The 19573-nt window shown below is 61.4% G+C and overlaps 3 protein-coding genes across 6 annotated transcripts in view; all 3 read right to left on the bottom strand.

The window, feature by feature from the left end:
* Positions 1–128: 128 nt before the first annotated feature.
* On the bottom strand, positions 129–2519 carry LOC132327966 (acrosin-like). The gene is made up of 4 exons (XM_059847701.1): positions 2156–2519; positions 1727–1986; positions 849–994; positions 129–704 (listed from the first exon to the last, which is right to left on the bottom strand). Exons 1-4 carry the CDS (start codon positions 2371–2373, stop codon positions 303–305), a joined length of 1026 nt encoding a protein of 341 aa, XP_059703684.1. The 5' UTR covers positions 2374–2519; the 3' UTR covers positions 129–302.
* Positions 2520–6404: 3885 nt separating this feature from the next.
* On the bottom strand, positions 6405–8093 carry ATP6V1F (ATPase H+ transporting V1 subunit F). The gene is made up of 2 exons (XM_059847703.1): positions 7798–8093; positions 6405–7468 (listed from the first exon to the last, which is right to left on the bottom strand). The coding sequence occupies exons 1-2, from the start codon at positions 7953–7955 to the stop codon at positions 7267–7269; spliced, it is 360 nt and encodes a 119-aa protein (XP_059703686.1). The 5' UTR covers positions 7956–8093; the 3' UTR covers positions 6405–7266.
* Positions 8094–8904: 811 nt separating this feature from the next.
* FLNC (filamin C) overlaps positions 8905–19573 on the bottom strand; it is a 29286-nt gene continuing 18617 nt past the window's right edge. For 2 of the 4 annotated variants that reach the window (XM_059847696.1, XM_059847698.1), the window contains 18 exons: positions 19269–19516; positions 18477–18564; positions 18252–18392; positions 17920–18048; positions 17619–17792; positions 16882–17043; positions 16354–16557; positions 15522–15674; positions 15302–15424; positions 14272–14532; positions 12671–12940; positions 12120–12257; positions 11693–11808; positions 11144–11273; positions 10579–10755; positions 10163–10381; positions 9475–9684; positions 8905–9146 (listed from right to left, as the gene is read on the bottom strand). In XM_059847696.1, coding sequence (XP_059703679.1) covers positions 8959–9146; positions 9475–9684; positions 10163–10381; positions 10579–10755; positions 11144–11273; positions 11693–11808; positions 12120–12257; positions 12671–12940; positions 14272–14532; positions 15302–15424; positions 15522–15674; positions 16354–16557; positions 16882–17043; positions 17619–17792; positions 17920–18048; positions 18252–18392; positions 18477–18564; positions 19269–19516 — 3131 coding nt within the window. In that variant the 3' untranslated portion in view covers positions 8905–8958. The remainder of the gene's footprint in view (positions 9147–9474; positions 9685–10162; positions 10382–10578; positions 10756–11143; positions 11274–11692; positions 11809–12119; positions 12258–12670; positions 12941–14271; positions 14533–15301; positions 15425–15521; positions 15675–16353; positions 16558–16881; positions 17044–17618; positions 17793–17919; positions 18049–18251; positions 18393–18476; positions 18565–19268; positions 19517–19573) is intronic. The other 2 variants (XM_059847699.1, XM_059847700.1) reach the window with 1 other exon arrangement.

The raw sequence follows: 19573 nt of genomic DNA, 5'->3' as shown, positions 1-19573 counted from the left end.
AGGGGCACTGAGGTTTCCCTGGAGCCCTCTCCAGGCTGAAGAATGAATGTGAACAGCACAGCAGATGGACAGACAGAGCAGGGACTCTGCAAGCCTGCGAGTGCACTGAGCAGGGCTGAAAACACGGGTAATGGTGAACACAGAAACTTTACTTCAATGCCTCAGTCACATCAGCATCGCTGTGGCTGCAGCACAGCAGCATGGGCAGGACAGAGAAGCCTCTGGCCCCAAGACTACCTTTGGCCCAGCAGGAGCTGCCATGATCCACTGTAGGTAGCCCTGGATCCTGCTCATCCTGCTGCTCAGGCTTTTTTGTCCTTCCGAAACTGCAGGAACTCCTGCACCAGATTCCAGAAATGCACCAGGATCTGGTGTGGGAATGCCATGGACAGTGACGTGCCTGAGGATGTCACTGCTGGTCTCTGGCTGTACTCAGGGGTCAAGTTGATGTGTTCTTCTGGTTCCTCTGGTTCCTCAGGCTCCTCCTCAGGGGCCAAGGTGACAACTGGCTCCGGTGCTGGACCAGCTCTTTCTGCGGGGCTCAGGCCCGTCTGGAGCAGGATCCAGTTGTAGAAGTGCTGAGTGGAGGTGTAGATCCCGGGGTGCCTGGCTCTGTCACAACCTCTTCCCCAGCTGTTCAAGCCCACCAGCCAGTAGTAGTCGGCTTCATTGTCCTTGCAGACGAGGGGACCCCCACTGTCCCCCTGTGCCAGGAGAGATGGTTCAGCGACAGTGAGGGGCGCTGCTGTGGGGAAGGGAGGGGTGGACAGGGGACAGCCTGGGCTGCATGGGGGGATCAGGGGGTCCCTACACTGCCAGGGGCTGAGGGACTCATCACACGCTCCTACCTTGCATGTGTCAATACCACCCTGTGGGTAGCCAGCACACAGGTTGTCAGCATGAACGGCCCCTGCATACCATGGGCTGCTGTTGCAGAGCTCCGTGTCCATGAGGTGGACCTTGGACTCCTGCAGCACCATGCCTGTTCCCTGAGCTGTGGGCACAGAGGGGAATGAGCCCCCAGCAGCTCGATACCCATCCCCTCCCCTGCCTGGGGTGAACCCCCTTCCTGGCTCTGCCCCTTCCCCACGGAGCGATGTTGTCCAGCTGTGTCCCTGCTTTTGGCCTGGGGAAGGGACCAGACCCATCTCCCCCGAGGTTTCACAGGGCCAGCAGGAATTGTCTGGGTGAGCAGGGACCTTACAGCTCATCCCGTTCCACGCCCCGTCTTGGCGGGGACTCCTTCCCCCAGCCCGGGCTGCTTTGAGCCGGCCCCGCTGGCGTCCTGCGGCCGGACTCTGTCTGTGCCCAGCCCGTGTGGTGTCCCCGGGGTGCCCAGCTGGTGTCCCCGGGGTGCCCAGCCCGTGTCCCCAGGGTGCCCAGCCCGTGTCCCCAGAGTGCCCAGCCCGTGTCCCCAGGGTGCCCAGCCCGTGTCCCCAGGGTGCCCAGCCCGTGATCCCGGAGTGCCCAGCCCGTGATCCCGGAGTGCCCAGCCTGTGTCCCCGGGTGTCCAGCCTGTGTCCCCGGAGTGCCCAGCCCGTGTCCCCGGGGTGCCCAGCTGGTGTCCCCGGGGTGCCCAGCCCGTGTCCCCAGGTGTCCAGCCTGTGTCCCCGGAGTGCCCAGCCTGTGTCCCCGGAGTGCCCAGCCCGTGTCCCCGGTGCACCCAGCCCGTGACCCCGGGGTGCCCAGCTCGCCCTGGGAGCGCACATCCTATTGGAGAACTCACTTCTGGCAAAGTTCCAGCCGGCGATGTAGCAGGATTTCAGCTCTGAGACCCTGAGCGAGGCGTCGGGCACACAGCCCAGCTGGATGTAGTCGCTGCACTCCACGGGCTGGTTCAGCTCCACCAGGGCGATGTCGTTCCTGGCCGTGGCAGCCACGTAGTGCTGGTGCACCAGGAGCCTCTGGATGCGTCTCACCACAGCCTCGGGGCCTGGCTGTCTCAGATCTGAGGCCCCTATCACCACGTCCCACATGGAGATGCCCCTGGGGAGCAGATGGACAGAGGGGTGACAGGGAGCAGAGCCATGGGCTGCAGCAGCCCAGCATTTCCCGGCCTTCTGCTTCCCCGGGTGGGCAGGGAAGTGGCCCTGGTGCTGCGAGCTGGGCGCCTGCCCCGTGCTCTGGGGACATCTCTGTCCCTGCTGTCTCTTACCCGGCCCTGGCGAAGCAGTGTGCGACCGTGAGGACCCACTGGGAGCTGAGGAGGACACCCGTGCACATGTGCCACGTGCCGTTCTCCCAGGTGGCCTGGATGCTGACGATGCCGGGCCAGGCCCCTGGCTGGACACCGGTGCCACCCACATGGGACGTGTCATCAGCAGAAGTCACAGAGTTGTAGTCGAGAACAGCAGTGCTGTGGTCAGAGGCCATGGGCCGGAGCCCGCAGGTCCCTCTGGAAGCACAAAGCCATCACTGCCCTGCTCAGTGGCTGCTACTGCTCTGCTACTGCTCAGGCTGAAAGTCCCACCTGGTGCTGAGCGGCAGCAGGGCCACACAACCCCGAGGGGCATCTTTCAGCACAGTTCTGCCAGGGAAGTCCCCAAGTGTTCCTCCAGCTCCCTCCCAGAGCCTGGAACCACTGACCTGCAGGAGTCCCAGGTGCCCCACACGGGCCCGGCCAGGGCCAGCAGCATGAGCAGCCACAGAAGAGCCATCGGTGCCAGCGCAGGTGGCAGAGCCTGAACAGACGTGTCACCTCCAGTGTGGCCACTGCCACCACACGCACAGCCTTCGTGGTGCTCACAGTGCCCGGGCCAGGGCCACTGTCACAGAGGGGCTGGTTCTGAGTGCTGGGCATGGCAGGGAGGGGCAGCACAGAGTCATAGAGACATGGAATGCTCTGGGTGGAATGGACTTTAATGACCAGCCAGTGACACCACTGCCATGGGCAGGGACACCTTCCACTATTCCAGGGTGCTCCAAGGCCTGTCCAGTCTGGCCTTGGGCACTGCCAGGGATCCAGGGGCAGCCACAGCTGCTCTGTGCCAGGGCCTGCCTGCACTCACAGTCAGAAATTCCCTCCTAACACCTAATCTAAATCTGCCCACCTGCAGCTTAAGGCCATTTTTCTTGTGTCCTATCACTACACGCTCTTGTCCAAAGTACCCCTCTAGCCTTTGTCTAAGCCCCTTTTAAGTACTGGAAGAGGCACCAGAGTCTCTCTGGAACCATCTGTTCTCCAGGCTGGCCAGCCATAACTCTCTCAGCCTGTCAACCGTTCTTCCCACCCCCAACGAATATTTTAAATGTGGTGATCCTTACTGTAAAACAGCAGTGCTCTGCTAGTTCACCTACATTCACCTTTTGCATGTGTTTGTTTGCATCCATTTCATAAAGGCATCTGACTTTGATTAAATACCCAGAGAAATGAAAGCTTACATTTTTTCCCTCCATAATTTCTTGAAGTACTTTGTGGGAGGATGGCTAAGGGTAAAAAGATAACAGTATGAAATTACAGAGGAAAATACAGTTGCTGCTCTCTGGATGGAAGGCGGTCAGCATGCCTGATCTCCCTCACACAGCACAATCCAAGAGTATCCCCTGCTGCCCATGCTATGGGATGAGCCCAGGACAGGAGGTTCTGGGTCATGTCCCCCCCATCCACCAGCACCCCCAAGTCCTTTTCCCACGGCTCCTCCATCTGCTCATTCCAAGCCTGGATGGATTCCAAAGGTTGCTCAGGTGCAGCATCTGCACTTGGTCTTGTCAAACCTCCTGAGGTTCCCACAGGCCACCACTTGGGCCTGTCCAGGTCCCTCAGAGTGCAACCTGCCCCACTCAGCTTGGTGTCACCTGCAAACATGCAGAGGGTGCACTCCCTCCCATCATCCTTGTCATTAACAAAGATAGTAAATTCTTCCTGCACATTGGGATCCCAGGTTCTCCCTTCCCCTTTGGGTGGGACATCACAGGGGTGTTGGGCAGAGTGTGGCCAGCAGGGCAGGGGGGTGATCCCGCCCCTCTGCCCTGCCCACGTGAGGCTGTTCTGCGCTCCACAACTCAGGAAAGACAAGGAGCTGCTGGAGAGGGTCAAGGAAGCCACAAAGATGATTCAGAGTCTGGAGCATGTCTGTTGATGAGGAGAGACTGCAGGAGCTTGGCCTAGTTAGTCTGGAGCAGGCTGAGAGTGGATTCCATCAATCCATACAAATATGTCAAATCACAGAATCACACAGAACCACAGAATCAATTACACTGGAGAAGCCCTCCTAGACCATTGAGTCCAACCCATGCCTGGTCTCCACTTTGTCAACCAGACCAGACCACTGAGTGTTACATTCAGTTGTTCCTTGGACACCTCCAGGGACTGAGACTCCATGGGACAGCCCCTTCCAATGCCTGACCACCTTTCCATGAAAAATTTTTTCTTGAAGTCCACCCTGAACCTCTTCTGGCATAACTTGAGGCCGCTCCCTCTTGTCCTGTCCTTTGCTCCCTGGAAGGCTGAGACTCCCCTGGCTCCGCTCTCCTGTCCGGGAGTTCTGGAGAGTGAGAAGGTTCCCCCTGAGCCTCCTTTTCTCCAGGCTGAGACTCCACAGCTCCCTCAGCTACTCCTCATAGGATTCACCCTCCAGGCCCTCCCCAGCTATGTTGCCTTCTCTGGACACACTCCAGCCCCTCACTGTCCTTCTTGAACTGAGGGGCTGAGAACTGGACACAGGACTTGAGGTGTCCTGGGACAATCACTTCTTCCCCACCAGCTCATTCTTAGGCACATAGGGACAGGCTGCTCCTGCACCTTAAAGGTTTCCTTCTTGATGTATGCCCAGCCTTCCTGGGACCCTTTGTTTGTAAGGGCTGATTCGCAAGGGACTGTCCAAATCAGTGTCCCAAACTGGCTGAAATTCACCCTCTGACAGTGTAGAGACTTTGTTAAGCACCTTGTTACTTCACCAAGGACTGAAAACTCCTTCATTTCAGGGTCACTATGCCCAAGATGGCTCTGACCACCACATCTTCCAACAGCCCCTCTGTCTGCAAACAGCAGATCCAGCGGGGCCCCACCCATGGTGGGCTGCTCAACTACTAAGAAGTTCTCTTCCACACATTCCAGGAGCCTCTCAGACTGTCTCCTCTCCACTGTGTTGCTTCCAGCAGACATCCAGCAGGTTAAGGACCTCCACAAAAACAAGGGCTGGCAACCACAAAACATCAGCCAGCACTTCATAGAATAATTTATCTGCCTCTTCATCCTGGTTGGGAGGTCTAGAACAGACCCCCACCAAGATATCTGCCTTGCCAGCCTTCCTCTTGATTTTTACCCATGACCAGTCAACCTTTTCATTACTAAGCTCCAGACAGCCAAAACCCTCCCTAGCATACAGAGTCATCACACCACCTCTCCTGCCTCACCTGTCCCTTCTGAAGAGCTTGGAGCCATCCATTGCAGCATTCCAGTCATGGAGTCATCTCATCACAGTTCCATGACAGCAACTACATCAGAGCTTTGCTGCTGCACCATGGCCTCCAGCTCCTCCTGTGTTGACCACACTGCTGCATCGGTGTAGATGCACTTTAGCTGTGCTATCAACTTCTCCCCAGCACTGGCCTGCTGCCCCCAGCTTCATTTCCAGTGAGTGTGCTCTCATCCCCCTCTCCCTTCAAATCTAGTTTAAAGCCCTCTCAATCAGCCCTGCCAATTCACAGGTTGGAACCTTTTGCCTCTTCTAGAGGTGAACCCATCCATCTCCATCTGTTCATTTTGGCATTCATCCCTACTACCAAAAAAATCAAGACCACCACCTCTTGTACCTTTTGCTTTTGTCTCTTCAACCAGGCAACCCAGCACCCTGAAGTCCTTTTTTGCTACCCTGGTACTTCTCTCATCAGTACAACGAGCAGTGGGCAGCAACTGGTGAGCTGCCTTCCACCTCACACTGTTCTGTAATTCTATGTGTCATAAATGTGTATTTGTGGTATGTGTGTGACACCTGTGTGTGGCACTTGTGTGTGTGTGTGTGGGACATCTGTGACAACTGTGTCTGTGCCCGGCCTTGCCCACTCCCCACTGCATGTCCCCAGCACGGCCACTACCCAGATCCCCAGAGATGTGGGTTCCCCCTCAGCGCCCCTCCAGGAGTCACCCCTGTCGGCAGGGGCACAGCAGGGGCTGCTGAGGAGGTGGGAACAGAAACATGGGGGCAGACCTGGGTGCATGGGGCTCCCAGGCCCTCAGACCAATGCCCTCAGGCGCTGTGGGGTGCAGGGGGCTCACCCCTGCTGTCCCCCCAAAGGTGGGGGTTATGGAGGGGTCTCAGGGTGCTCCTGTGCCCTGAGCCCTCCACGTCTCTGTCCCCGTGCCGCACTGCATGTCCCTCTGCCACGATCCCAAGTCCCCCCATTTCTGTCTTCCTCCCGTCCCCATCCCTCACAGCACCCCACAGAGCAGAGCAGACAGTCAGTGGTGTCAGCACATGTTGGGGACACTGTCAGGCAGACACACAGGGGACACAAATGACATTTGGGCACTGGGGGAGGACAATAAATAACCTTCCCCCCAGGTTCTGCTGGGGCTGAGGAGGCTGAGGAGGAGCTGGGGGAACGGTGACAAGGTCACAGTGACAACTCCCAGTGTCCTTGGGGTGTTCCTTTCCTCCCCCACGGCGTCCCTCCCTGCCTACAGGCAGGACCTGGCAGGATTTAGCAGGATACAGTGGTGGCACTTCCCCATCATGGGACATGACTGAGACATAGTCACGGGTCACCCTCAGGGCCCCTGTGGCAGCCCCAGGCACCCTCAGAGACACGCCAAGTTCCCCATGTCACCCTCAGACCCACAGGGCAATCACAGCCCCCCAGCATTCGAAGGACACCCCGGGAACCCCCAGGACCCCCCAGAAACACCCTGGGATGGGCTGGGGACTTCTTGGGGTGGGGACCCCACAGGCATGGGGCACAACTGCCCCAGGTGGGCTGGGGGCCCCTGGGTGGGCTTCCCTGGGATGGAGACCCCAGGCCTGGCTTGTGACCCCATAGCGTGTCACAGGCTGTTTTGGGGTACCAGGGAGGGCTACCACAGGTTGTCAAGTGTGAAGAAGCTGGGGGAGTGGTGGAGGACCTTTTGAGGGTGCTGGGAAGGTACCAGGGACTGTCTGGGGGTGCCAGTCACCCGTGGCTGGGTACAAAGAGGCCACGGGTGCAGGGGACAGCTTGGGTGTGCCACGGGGGCTTGCACACACTGGGAGGTATTGGGGGAACTGTTTGGGGGAGCTTAGAGGGGGATTTGGGGGAGTGTGGGCAGGGGCTGGGGGGTCCTGGAGGGCTCTATCGCAGCTCATCGGGTGCAAAGAGCCCCCGGGCGCGGCGCAGCACCGAGTCCCGGGCCGGGTCGTAGGGGTGGTCCTTGGAGGGGATCTCGAGCACCGCGGGCAGCGCCCGGGCATGGGCTGCGACCGCCGGCCGGATCTGCTCCGCCAGCGCTTGCGAGATCAGGATCATGCCCACGTCCTCCCGTGCCAGGAAACCCCTGCCAACGGGAAAAAGGGAGAGTGAGGGGCACAGAGCGCTCACCGTGGGCGCCCCAGCAGGCGGGACACGCTCCTCGGGCCCCTTGGGACCCCGATCCCCTGAACACTCCTGGCACCCTGACCCCAGACTCCCGCCGGTCCTCCCCCTTCCCCCCCGGAACTCTGCGACCCCCGAGAGCCCAGAACCTGTCTGGATCCCCCTCAGAGACCCCACTGTGGACTCACACGGCCACCACAGGGAGCCCTCTGGCACCCCGAACCTTACTGACCCCCCCGGCCCCCCTCAGGCCGCCCGAGCCCTCCCGGGCTGCCTTCCCCCCACACACACCGGAACGTCTCCTCGATCTCCGCCAGGCTTGTTTCCTTTTCCACCACCAGGAAGTTGGGCCGCCGGTGCTTGTCCAGCTCCCCGATGCCGCCCAGCAGAAACCCGGTCACCGTGTCCTCATCGCCCATCACCGCGATCAGCTTCCCGCGGCCCGCCATGCCGCGCTGGGAACGGAATCCGCCGGGACAGGGACCGAGGGAAAGCGGCCGCCGGGAGCGGCTGTGGGGATCGGGACCGGTCGGGACCGACCGGAACCCGCCGCCACTTCCGGGTTCCGCCGCCGCTCCCGGAGCGCCCCGCCCGCCGCTGCCCGGCAACGCGGCCAGGCCCCGCCCACCGCCGGGGGAGGAGCCACGCCCTTGATGGCCACGCCTCTCTGCGTCCTCGTCCCACTCCTTACCGCCGGCCCCGCCCCTCACTGCGCGCATGCGCAGCTCGCCGTGAACTTGAGGGGACGCGGGGCCCTGTCCTGCACAGCGCCCTCTACCGGACGGCACGGGCCCCGCAGGCACACCGGACCGCTCTGGCCGGGACTCCGAACCCCCCCGGGCCCCCCAGGCTGCCGCTGTTCCTCCATGGAATCCCCTTGGACCCCCGAACACCCCGGGCCCCCCAGGCTGCCGCTGTTCCTCCATGGAATCCCCTTGGAGCCCCGAACACCCCGGGCCCCCCAGGCTGCCGCTGTTCCTCCATGGAATCTCCTTGGACCCCCGAACACCCCGGGGCCCCCAGGCTGCCACTGTTCCTCCATGGAATTCCCTTGGACCCCCTCATCTCTCGGGCATTCTGCTCCAGGCCACCTCCAGTGTTGTGTTCCAGACCCGACCATCTCACACCGGGGCCTCATGATCCCATCCTGCAGCCCACAGAATGCCCCCCACCCCCCAGGACCAGGATGTCCTTCTCTAGACACCCCCGGGCCCCACCGTCCTGCCCCAGACCCCCAGGGCCACCCCCAAACCCTGCTGTGCTGTTCTGCACACCCCAGAATTGTGGTGTCTTGCTCAGGACATCCGTGGACCAGGCGTCCTTCCCCAGAGTGGCCCCGGCTCTGGCCTGCTCCCAGCCCCACCGCGTGCCGTGTCCCCAGTCACCACTCGGACGCTGTTCCTCTCCCAGTGTTTTATTGCCAGGCCCGCGGCCCCCCGCACGCCGGGGCTCTCAGGCCGCAGTGACACGGAAGGGGCTCCCCGGGACGTCGCGGTCCCCCCAGCGCAGCAGCAGCACGTACTCGCCGCGCTCCCGCACGCTGTAGGTCACCGTGTACACGCGGTTCCCCTCGTGCTTCACATGCACCTCCTCGCACGGGGCCTTGGGGCCATGCACCCCCACCAGCAGCATGTTTGTGCCTGGGGGGACATGGGCAGGGTGAACCCTCAGCTTGAGACCCCAGGGTCACCCCGAGCTTCCCGCCTGCATCCCAGATCCTCCACCAGACTCCCCCACTCACCCACCCCATCCCCTCCCAGGGCCCCCAGGCCCACCTTTAAGCCACCCCATCCTTTCTGAAGACTCCCCAGAATTCCCTGAACACCCCGCAGACCCACCACCTCTCCTCCAAGCCCTCACAGGACTCCCCTAGGAGCCCCTGGAGCACCTGCTGAGCCCCCATCTGCCCTTCCAGCCCCATGCCCCCTCCCACCCACCCCAGCCCCCGGGACCCCCAGTGCCCCTCACCGGCCTTGCTGCAGTCCACGGTGAAGTGGTTCTTGTGGCCTAGGCGGGCGGCTGCCAGCCCTGGCCCCCGGGCCACCACCTGCCCAGCGTCTGACGGGGCCTTGGTGACCCCCCCAAAGGCGGGGGGACCCCGTGAGCCCGCCCTCACCACTGGCTCCACCAGCACTGTCGAGGTCTCATGCAGACTGTGCCCGCCCGACAGCCGTGGGCCTGGGGAGTACCAGGGGGACACGGTCAGGCCCCACCGTGAGACACCCCCATCACACCGTGCTGGGGGGATATCTTTTGGGGACAACCCCCCTCCCCCTGGGACCCCTATCATGTCATCCGGGGGCTCCTACACCACGTCACCTCCAGGACTCCCCCACTCATGTCACCCTGGGGGTCCTGCAGGCTGGCCCTCCTGCAACTCCCCATCATGCCCATCACAGACCCTTGTCACTCCACACAGGGGACTCCCATATTTTCCTCCCCCAGTCTCCCTTTTCCATGCTCCCCATCCCCATATCTGCCCCCACCCCATCTGTACCAGTGACCTTGGCCTTGAAGGGGCTGCCCATGATGTGGCCCTGGTGTCCCCATGTCCCCCCCAGTTCCCGTGTCCCCGCTAGATCCATGTTCCTCTCTGTCCCCATGTCCCTCCCAATACGCATGTCCCCTCCCATCCCCATGTCCCCCCTGTTCATACCAGTAACCTTGGCCTTGAAAGGGCTCCCCACGATGTGGTGGGGGCCCCCATACTTGATGGAGATGAGGTAGTTGCCAGGGGCCATTGGGGTGTAGGTGACGCGGTGGCCCTCAGGGACCTCAGTACAGTCCAGCTCCACTTTGGAGGGGCCATCAATGGTGACAGCCAGTGCTCCTGCCCCTGCATTGGCTGTCTTCACCAGGAACTCCGAGGGCACCCCTGGGAGATGGACATGGCGATGGCATCATGAGGGGGACACCAGGACACTGTTGTGGTCACCACCCACGGCCATGTTCCCATCAGGGCAACGCCATGGCCACATCTCCATCGTGGCTCTGTCTCCATCACCATTTCACGGCTGTGTCTCTCCCCACCCACCTCCCACAGCCCCGACCCTGTCTCCACAGCAGTGTCACCTGTGCGGCCACCCTCGAGGCCCGGCCCAAAGGCAGTGACGAGCCCAGGGTCCCCAGCCTGGCTCTGCTCGCCCACGCGGATGTTGAAGGGGCTCCCGGGCACGTGGCGCCCGTTGAAGCGCAGGTCGATGGAGTGCACTCCGTTCTCACGTGGCAGGAACCCCAGGGCGTACCGGTCTGGGGGACACAGACATGTCACCATGTCCCTGTGTCCCCATGTCCCCACACCCCCATGTTCCTGTGTCCCCATGTCCCTACACCCCTGTTCTTGCACAGCAGGAACCCCAATGCATATCAGGGGGACACAGACATGTCCCCATACCCTTGTGTCCCGTGTCCCACATCCCTATGTCTCCACACCCCACGCAAGAACCCCAGTGTGTACTAGTCTGGTGGATGTCATCATGTCACCATGTCCTGTGTCCCCATACCCCATGTTCTCATGCCCTCAAGCCCCATGTCCCCACATCATATGTCCCCGTGTCCTGCACCCTGTGCCCACAACCCCACATCTGCAGACCCGGTGTCCCCGCAGTGTCCCCGCAGTGTCCCCGTGTCCCCTCACCGCTGTCCAGCTCGGACACGTAGCACTCCTCCACCACCCCTGCAGGCGTGTGCACCTTGGCATCGATGACGCCGCGCGCCCCGTTCAGCTGCACCGCGAAGGACGCTGGCTGGTTCACTGCCACTGTCTCCTGTGGGGACACCACAGTGGCATCAGGGATGGGGGAGGACAGGGGGACATCGTGAATGATGCTGGCTGATCACCCCAGGGAATGGAGGAACACAGCAGGGGGGCAGTGGGGCAGGGGGAACACCACGGGGTCCAAGGGTGTCACAGGGGTGCAGTGTGACACAAGGGTCGTGAGACTGGCATCAGAGAGGGTCCCAAGGCTGGCTCAGAGGGACATAAAGGTGGTCTAGGGGTGACATGAGGGAGAGAGAGGTGGCCCCAGAGGGTCCAAGGGTGCCACAGGAGACCCAATGATGACACACAGTGGGCATCCCAAGAGTGCAATAGGGGCTCAGAGCAGCCCAAAAGTGACCCAGAGGGCATCCTGTGGCATGTGAGCCCAGGGGTGCCCCAGGGTTTCACAGGGGCTGTCCCCAGTACCTGCAGGCTGGTGACAGTGAGGCGTCGGGCATCATCAGAGTGGGAGGCGACAGGGACAATGAAGGGGCTGTCAGGGATGTGCTCCTCGTTGAACTTGATGGACACCTCGTAGTCACCTGGGGGACAGGGGACAGTCAGGCAGGGAGCCCCCACACAGGGACACCTTCCCTTGGGAACATTGCAATGTGGGGACACCCATGCGCAGAGACACCACTCATGGAGACACCCTCCCATGGGGACACCTGTGCAGGGAGACACCTTTATTTGGGGACATCCTCCTGGGGGGACACCCTTAATTGGGGATACATTTGCATGTGCATTCCTCCTCATATGAGGGTCCTGTGGCCCCAGCCCCAGGCTGAGCACCCTGGGGGATGTTAGGGGTGGTTAGGGTGGTTGGGGGTGTTGGGGTATAGGCCCCCCTCACCTGGCTCCTGCACCAGGTAGGAGACACCACAGGAGCCGTCCTTGCGGTCCTCAAAGGAGATCTCGGCCTTGCTGGGCCCCTCGACAGCAATGGAGAGTCCCCCCGCGCCCGCCTCACGCGTCCAGATGCTGAACTCAGCTGGGGGGGGTCACCGGGGTCACCCTGGCCCTCAATGGCACCCCAGGATGGTGACACCCAGCACAGACTTGCACCCACATCCCCATGGCACCCAGAGCCTCCCAAAGAACCCACATCCCACCCATGGAACACAGAGCATCTATGACACCCCCCCATTGCCCCTACACCCAGCTGTACCCAAATCCCCCAGCACAGCACCCAGAGCCCCCAAATTTCACCAACTCCCCCCACACATATAGCACCTACCCCCCCACTGCCACCCACACCCCCAACAGCACCCAGACCCCACACACATCCCCCCCAAGAGCACCCATCCCTCATTGCCCCCACATGCACATCACACCCACACACCCATTACCCCCCTGAGCCCCCAGGCCCCCATCATCCCCCATACTCAGCAGACCCCCACATACCTGGCGTGCCGGCCACAGCGCGCTGCAGCCCGGTGCCCCCCGCGCGCACCTTGTGGGCGCCACCCTCGCCCAGGGGCCCCACGGTGAACTGGAAGGGGCTCCCGGGCACGTGCTGCCCCCGGAACTTGACGCTGACGGTGTGGGCGCCCGTCTCCTGGGGCACGAAGCGCACGCTGTACACCCCCGCGCCCCCCGGCACCACCTCGGCCTCGCGCCGCTGCCCCGACGGGCTCAGCACCTGCGCCGACAGCTCCTGCGCCGATGCCTCGCCTGCAAGCACGCACCCCATCACCGTGGGCACCCCAACACCATCGGCACCCCAGCGCCACCCCAACACCCTCCCACGATGGCATCCTAGCTCCTGCAGCATCGTCTCACCTGCAGGCACACACTGTGTCACCTTGCAGGCACCTGGGCACCCCAACACCACCCCCTTGTTGTCACACCACCACTGCGACACTATGGCACCCCAGCACCCCATCACTATATGGCACACTGTCATCCTGTCACCAGGGCACCTTGTCACCACATCACTCCATCATCCTGTAACCCGGGAACGCCTGCACCCCCTCTGCACCCCATTCCCATATCACCAGGTCATTATGGCACCCCAGCATCTGTCATTGGGGCACCCTGTCATCCTGTCACCATGGCACCCTGTCACCCCATCAAGCCATCACCCTGGCACCACAGCACCCCTGCATCCTGTCACCGGGGCACTGTGTCATCCTGGCACCCCAACATCCTGTCACTCTGATACCAGGGCACTGGGGCACCCCATTGCCCCACCACCTTCTCACCATCATCCCAAGGGCTCCCCAGCACACTAACACCCTCCTACCCCACCACCAGGGCACCCTTGTCACTGTCATCCCACCATCCTGCCATCAGTGTGCCCTGACATCACAACACCCACCAGAGCCCAGGTACACCCCCCCACTGGGTGCACCCCACCCTGCAAGTGCATCCCTTCACGCACAGGACACGTGCACTTGCCAGCGTGCACGCACGCACATTTACACACACGTGTGCACACACATGCACATGCCCTTGAGGGACTGCACACCCATGCCGAAGGGACCCACAGCCCTCTGGGCTGAGCGCACACACCCCGTAAGCAGGTGTGCACCTGCGTGTGCAAAGAGCCAGAGCTGCCCCCACCTCTGCACATATCCCTGTGGGAAGGGCACCCCCCATCAGCACAGCAGCCCCCACGCATGTGCCAGGGAGTCTGTCCCAGGTGTGTCCTGGGCACACACAGGTGGGCCCTTGTGTGAGCACACACAGCCATGTGCAAGGGCACTCCCATGGCAAGTGTGCCCAGCTCTCACGCACGCCCACTTCCCTGCACACCCGGCCCTTGTGCAAGCACAGCTCTGTGCAAACACACACTGGTGCTCCGGTGCACCCAGTCCTTGTGCAAACACACCTCCCTGCACTCACACTCCCCTCGTGCCCTCCTGCCCCTTGTGCAAGCACAGTGCCCTGCACACCCAGCGCTGGTGCACACTTGCCCCTCATGCACACGCAGCTCTTGTGCAATCCCACTTTGCTGCACACCCCCTCACGCACCCCCCGAAGGACCCCGGTGCGGGACGCACCCTCGTGTGGGCGCGCAGGGGCTGCGAAGGCGCCGATGCCCTCGCGGGTCCCGAAGGCCCCGAAGGCCCCGAAGGGCTCTGGGGGGGCGCGGGGGAAGGCGCCGCCCACGCGGGTCGATTCCTCCACGTGCACCTCGCGCGTGGTCTCGCCGCCGCGCGTCTTGCTGATCTCAGTGCGCTCCGTGCGTGTGTACGTGTGGCTGCTGCGCGTGAACGTGCGCGTCAGCCGCTCCTGCGCCGACACCATCTGGAACCAGTTCCCTGGGGAACACCCCGCGGGGACACAGAGGGACAGTGCGGACACGTGGGGACACGTGGGGACCACAGGACGTGAGCACGGAGGGGGAACGGAAGGGTGCACAGAGGGGTGATGGGGGCACAGAAGGATATGGATGGACATGGGGATGAATGGACAGAGGGGAGGATGTAGTGATGGGAGGAGACGTGGATGAGCGGAGACATGGAGGGATGGAGACAAGGATGGACACAGGGATGATGGAATCATGATGGGTGGAGACATGGGTGGTCACAGGGTTGGAAGTAGAGAATGGTGCAGGGAGGGGTGGAGCCAAGGGTGGATGAAGCCAGAGATGGACACGTGGATAGGTGTGAATGGACACACAGACACATGGATGGAGGTATCAGTACAGGGTGGCATGCACAGTGGGATGCAAGGACGCAGCACAGGCACACAGAGGGACACAGACATGGACACAGATGCACAGATGGGAGAGAAAGAGGAAGCAAGGAGAAATCAGAGCTGGAGTGGCTGAGATGCGTCTCCATCCCCATGGCCCACAGAGCAGGAGGAGGAAGATTAGGATAGAGAAGGGAGAAGAAGAGGAGGAAGAGAGGAGGATGATGGAGCATGAAGAGGAGGATAATGGAGGATGAAAGATGAGAAGAGGAGAAGGAAGAGGAGGAAAAGAGGAGGAGAAGGAGGAGGAGAAGGAGGGAGGGTGGGAGGAGGAGGGGGTAGGAGGAGGAGAAGAAGAAGGAGGAGGAGAAGGAGGAGGAAGGCCAACCGTACCTGGGATCTTAAGGTTGAGGTCACAGGTGCTGCCAACAGTGGCGATGGAGGGCGCCTGCCGCCGGCGCGTGATGCTCTCCTTCATCCGCCCCTCACCCGTCACCTTCACCGTGAAGGGGCTCCCTGTGGGAGAGTTACGTCAGGGACCCATCACACCCTGGGGGTCCTAGCACTCCTCCCCACCACAACCCTCTGTCCCCCACGTTTCCCCCAGCCCCACCTGGGACATGTTTGTCAGCAAACTTGATGTTGATGATGTAGTTGCCGGGCTCGGTGGGGCAGTAGGTGACTTTGCAGGTGCCATCCTCCATGTCCTCACAGTTAATGTCCACCTTGCTGGGGCCCTCAATGGACAAGCCCAGCCCGCCGTAACCTGGGTGGACATGGGGACATGATCAGAGTGTCCTGTGGAGGCTGTCCCTGTCCTGGTCATGGTCACACCAAGGCCACAAGCCCAAACTGTCAACGTTCACAACCCAATCCCAGTCATCACCCCTGTCCTGGCCATGGCCATGCCATGGTCACCACAGCATCACCCAGCATCACCCTCTTGGCTGCACCATGGACATGGCCATCACTCTATCCTGGCCGTGGTCATACTGTGCCCATAGTCATAGCCACCAGCCCATCCTGTGTTGGCCACAGCCATGGCATAGCCTTAGCCACCTTTCACCTGGGCATTGGCCATGCCACCACCATGGTCACTATCCCATTTAGATGAAGGTCACAGCATAGCCACCACCTGATCCTGTGCTGGCCACAGCTATAGCATGGCCACAGTCCTCAAATCATCCTGGCTATGGCCACATCGCCACCACAGCCACCATCCAACCCCAGCCACAGGGACCATCCGGCCTTGGCCATGACCATCACCACCATCCCTTCCTGGCCACATGTAGCTTTGGCCACCATCACATGTGGCCTTAGTACACCACTGCAATTACCATGGCCACTATCCTTGGGTGGCCACAACCTACTCATGGTCAGGGCCATCACCCCATCCTGGCCTTAGCCACGGCTACCTCCATGGCCATCCCCCACCATGTCCTTACCAGCACTGCGTGTGTCCACGATGAACTCAGCCACCTCAAAGGTATGGCCCTCCAGAAGCCCCTGGCCCCACACCTTGACCCGGCCAGCATCACCAATCTCTGACTGTCCCACCAGGATCTTGAAGGGGCTGTTGGTGACGTGCTGCCCACTCTTCCGCACACTCACCACGTGCTCGCCCACCTCCTTGGGTGTGAATGAGATGCCTGGGGAGGACGCAGCGGTCACACACCACCACCAGACTTGGCCACCATGCATGTACCATCCGCATCCCCTAGCCACCGCCACCAGCCCCTGGCCACCTCGATCAGCCCCTGGTCACCATCCAAGTCCCCTGACTATGGCCACCAACCCCCTGCTGACCCAATGCCACAAGGCCACCCATCCCTGTGACCCCCTAGCCCCACTGTTCCCTGTCCTGACAAGTTCCCAGGTCCCACATCCTCCTCTCATGTGCCCATGTGCCAGTTCTCCTGCGCCCACATCTGCATGTCCCTGTGTCCCCATGGTGTCCCCGTGTCCCTGCACACCGATGTGGCGGTTGGGCAGCCGCTTGAGCAGGCATGGCTCCTCGTTGCCCGAGGGTGCGCGGATGGTGGCCGCCAACAGGCTCAGGTCTGTCTCTGCGATCTTCAGTGACACATCAGTTGAGGTGCCCACATTGAGCTGGGACGTGCGCATGGAGTCATCCCCTGCAGAGATGCCATCAGCAGGGACATCAACCCAAGGTGGACGACAAGATGAGTATGATCCCAGTGGTGATGGAATGATATTCCCAAAGCCCCACAAGGTCCCAATGGACACGTGGAGAGGGTCCTCAGAATCAGGGGTGGCCCAAAGATGTGTGAATAGCATCCTCAAGGCCATGGATAGAGTCCCCACAAGGTCTACATGGCCTTGTCATGGGGTCCTCAAAGCTCTATGACACCCTATGGCCATGGGTTGGGGACTCCAAGGTTTCACAGTGTCCCCAAGGCCATGGGAGGGGGGATCCAGGTGGCCAGGGGTGGACAAGAGACACCACAGCTGTCCCAATGGCCATGGGGCAAGTGTGCCCATTACCCCACAGGTGTCCCCATAACCATGTCATGGTCTTCATGACCCACAGGTGCCCCCACGGTCATACAAGTGCCCCCACAGCCTCGCAGGTGCCCTCATGGCCATGACTCCATAGATGTCTCCATGGCCAACTAGGTGCCCCCATGGCCACGTGGAGCCCCCAAGAACCTCCAGAACTCCCCAGACCACACTGTGCACTGTGTCTCACCAGTGATCTTGGCAGTGAAGGGGCTGCCCGGGATGTGTTTGTCATCAAAGCGCACGATGATGCTGTAATCGCCAGGGGCTGTGGGCAGGTAGGACACGGTGCATGTCCCGTCCTTGTTGTCCTGGCAGGTAATCTCCGCCTTGGAGGGACCTTCGACCGCTAGCGACAGCCCACCTGGAGGCACAGGCATTGTCAGAAGCCACTGGACAAGGTGTGTCAGGAGGCAACAGGGGTCTCCAGTCCCTCCTGATGGCACTGGGGGGTCCCCAGGGCCTCCCAGCCCCCCTTGACCATCACTCACCCTCGCCAGCATCCTTGGTGACAATGGTGAATGTGCATGGCTTGTTGACCATCCCATGGCTCAGTCCAGGCCCATAGGCACTGACATGGCGTGGGTTGATGGCATCCACATAAAACTGGAGGGGACTCCCTGGGGACACAAGGGACAATGGTCAGAGACCCATGGGGACACCCCAACACAAGGGTGATCAACCATGGTCCCCACAGAGACATTCCACAGGGACATTCCACACCATGGTGCGTGCTTGACCCACAGGATGCCAGCCAGGGCATAGTTGTATCAACCTTCCTCAGCCACCTCCCAGTGGCTCCCAGTGCCCCCCAGTGGCTCACCGGGGATGTGGTTGCCATCATAGCGAATGTCCATCTCGTGCAGCCCCTTCTCGGAGGGGGCGTAGTGCACTGTCACCGTCCCGTCCTTGTTGTCAGTGATGTTGGGCCGCGCTGTCTTCCCCGAGGGCATCCGCACCTCACCTGGGGGTATTTCATCAGTAGGGGCACCAAGAGGGGGCTGGTGCCTGAAGGGGTGGTCCCTATCCCCACAACCCTGTGCTGTACCTGTGATCTCACCCTTCTGCACCGTGAAGGGGATGACGAGGTTAAAGGGCCGGAGGTTCTCGGCGGTGGCTGGGGGCTCCTCTGTGGCCTGATCGTGGGGCAGAGAGGGAGGGTGAGAACCTCATAGTGGGCTCCCAGCCCCAGGGTGGCCATAGAGGGGACATGAGAACACCCAAGGTGGGCTCCCAGCCCTGTGATGATCCTCATGACCTCCAAACCCCATGGTGTCCACCATGATCCTAACTCCCAACACCACAGCTCTGGCCCCACAGTGCCCACCATGGTCTCCCAACTCTCAGCTCCATGATGGTCACCATTGTCCCAACACTGCCCCTCCATGGTTCCCCAATTCCATAACTCCCATCATGGTCACCCAACCCTGCAGTGCCCATTATGCTCTTGCAACTCCACGCTGACTGACTCAACTCTCTGTCCCTTGGTGTTGACCAAGGCCCCAGTCCTCTGTCTGTTGATGCCTACCACGATGTTCCAACCCCACCATGGTTTCACCCTGGTGTCCAAAATCTGTCCCATGCTGTCCGTTGTGCCCTCAGCTCTTTGCCCCTTGGATCCACCACTGTTTCCCAACCCCATGGCCCCACCTGTCTGCCCCACAGCACCAACCATGATCATCCGACTCCATGGTGCCCATCATAGTCCCAGCTCTGCCCCATGGCACCCACCGTGGTCTCCCAGTTCCATGCCGCCCACACCGTGGTCTCTCAAAGTTTGACCCACGGTGCTCATCACAACCCCCCAGACTCACTGTGCCCCCCACGGTGCCCCACTCACCATGACATGAAAGGGGCTGTTAGGGACGTGCTCCCCGCCAAAGCGGATGGTGATGACGTATTTGCCGGGCTCAGGTGCGGTGTAGAAGATGTCAAAAGTGCCATCGTGGTTTTCCACCACATCCACGTCCAGCTCAGCACCATCAGGCGTTGACACCTTGCAGGTGACCTTGCCCTGTCCCGCTGCCTTTGCATCCACCGTGATCACCGTCTCCTCCCCGATCTGGATGGTGGGGCCCAGACAGGCACCTGCGGGGGAGGGTGGGGTCAGGGCCATGGGGGGACTCCAAACCTGTCCCCCAACTG

The sequence above is a fragment of the Haemorhous mexicanus genome, chromosome 5 (genome assembly GCF_027477595.1).
Source record: "Haemorhous mexicanus isolate bHaeMex1 chromosome 5, bHaeMex1.pri, whole genome shotgun sequence".
NCBI lineage: Eukaryota > Metazoa > Chordata > Aves > Passeriformes > Fringillidae > Haemorhous > Haemorhous mexicanus.
This window is presented reverse-complemented; position numbering and strand designations above follow the sequence as displayed.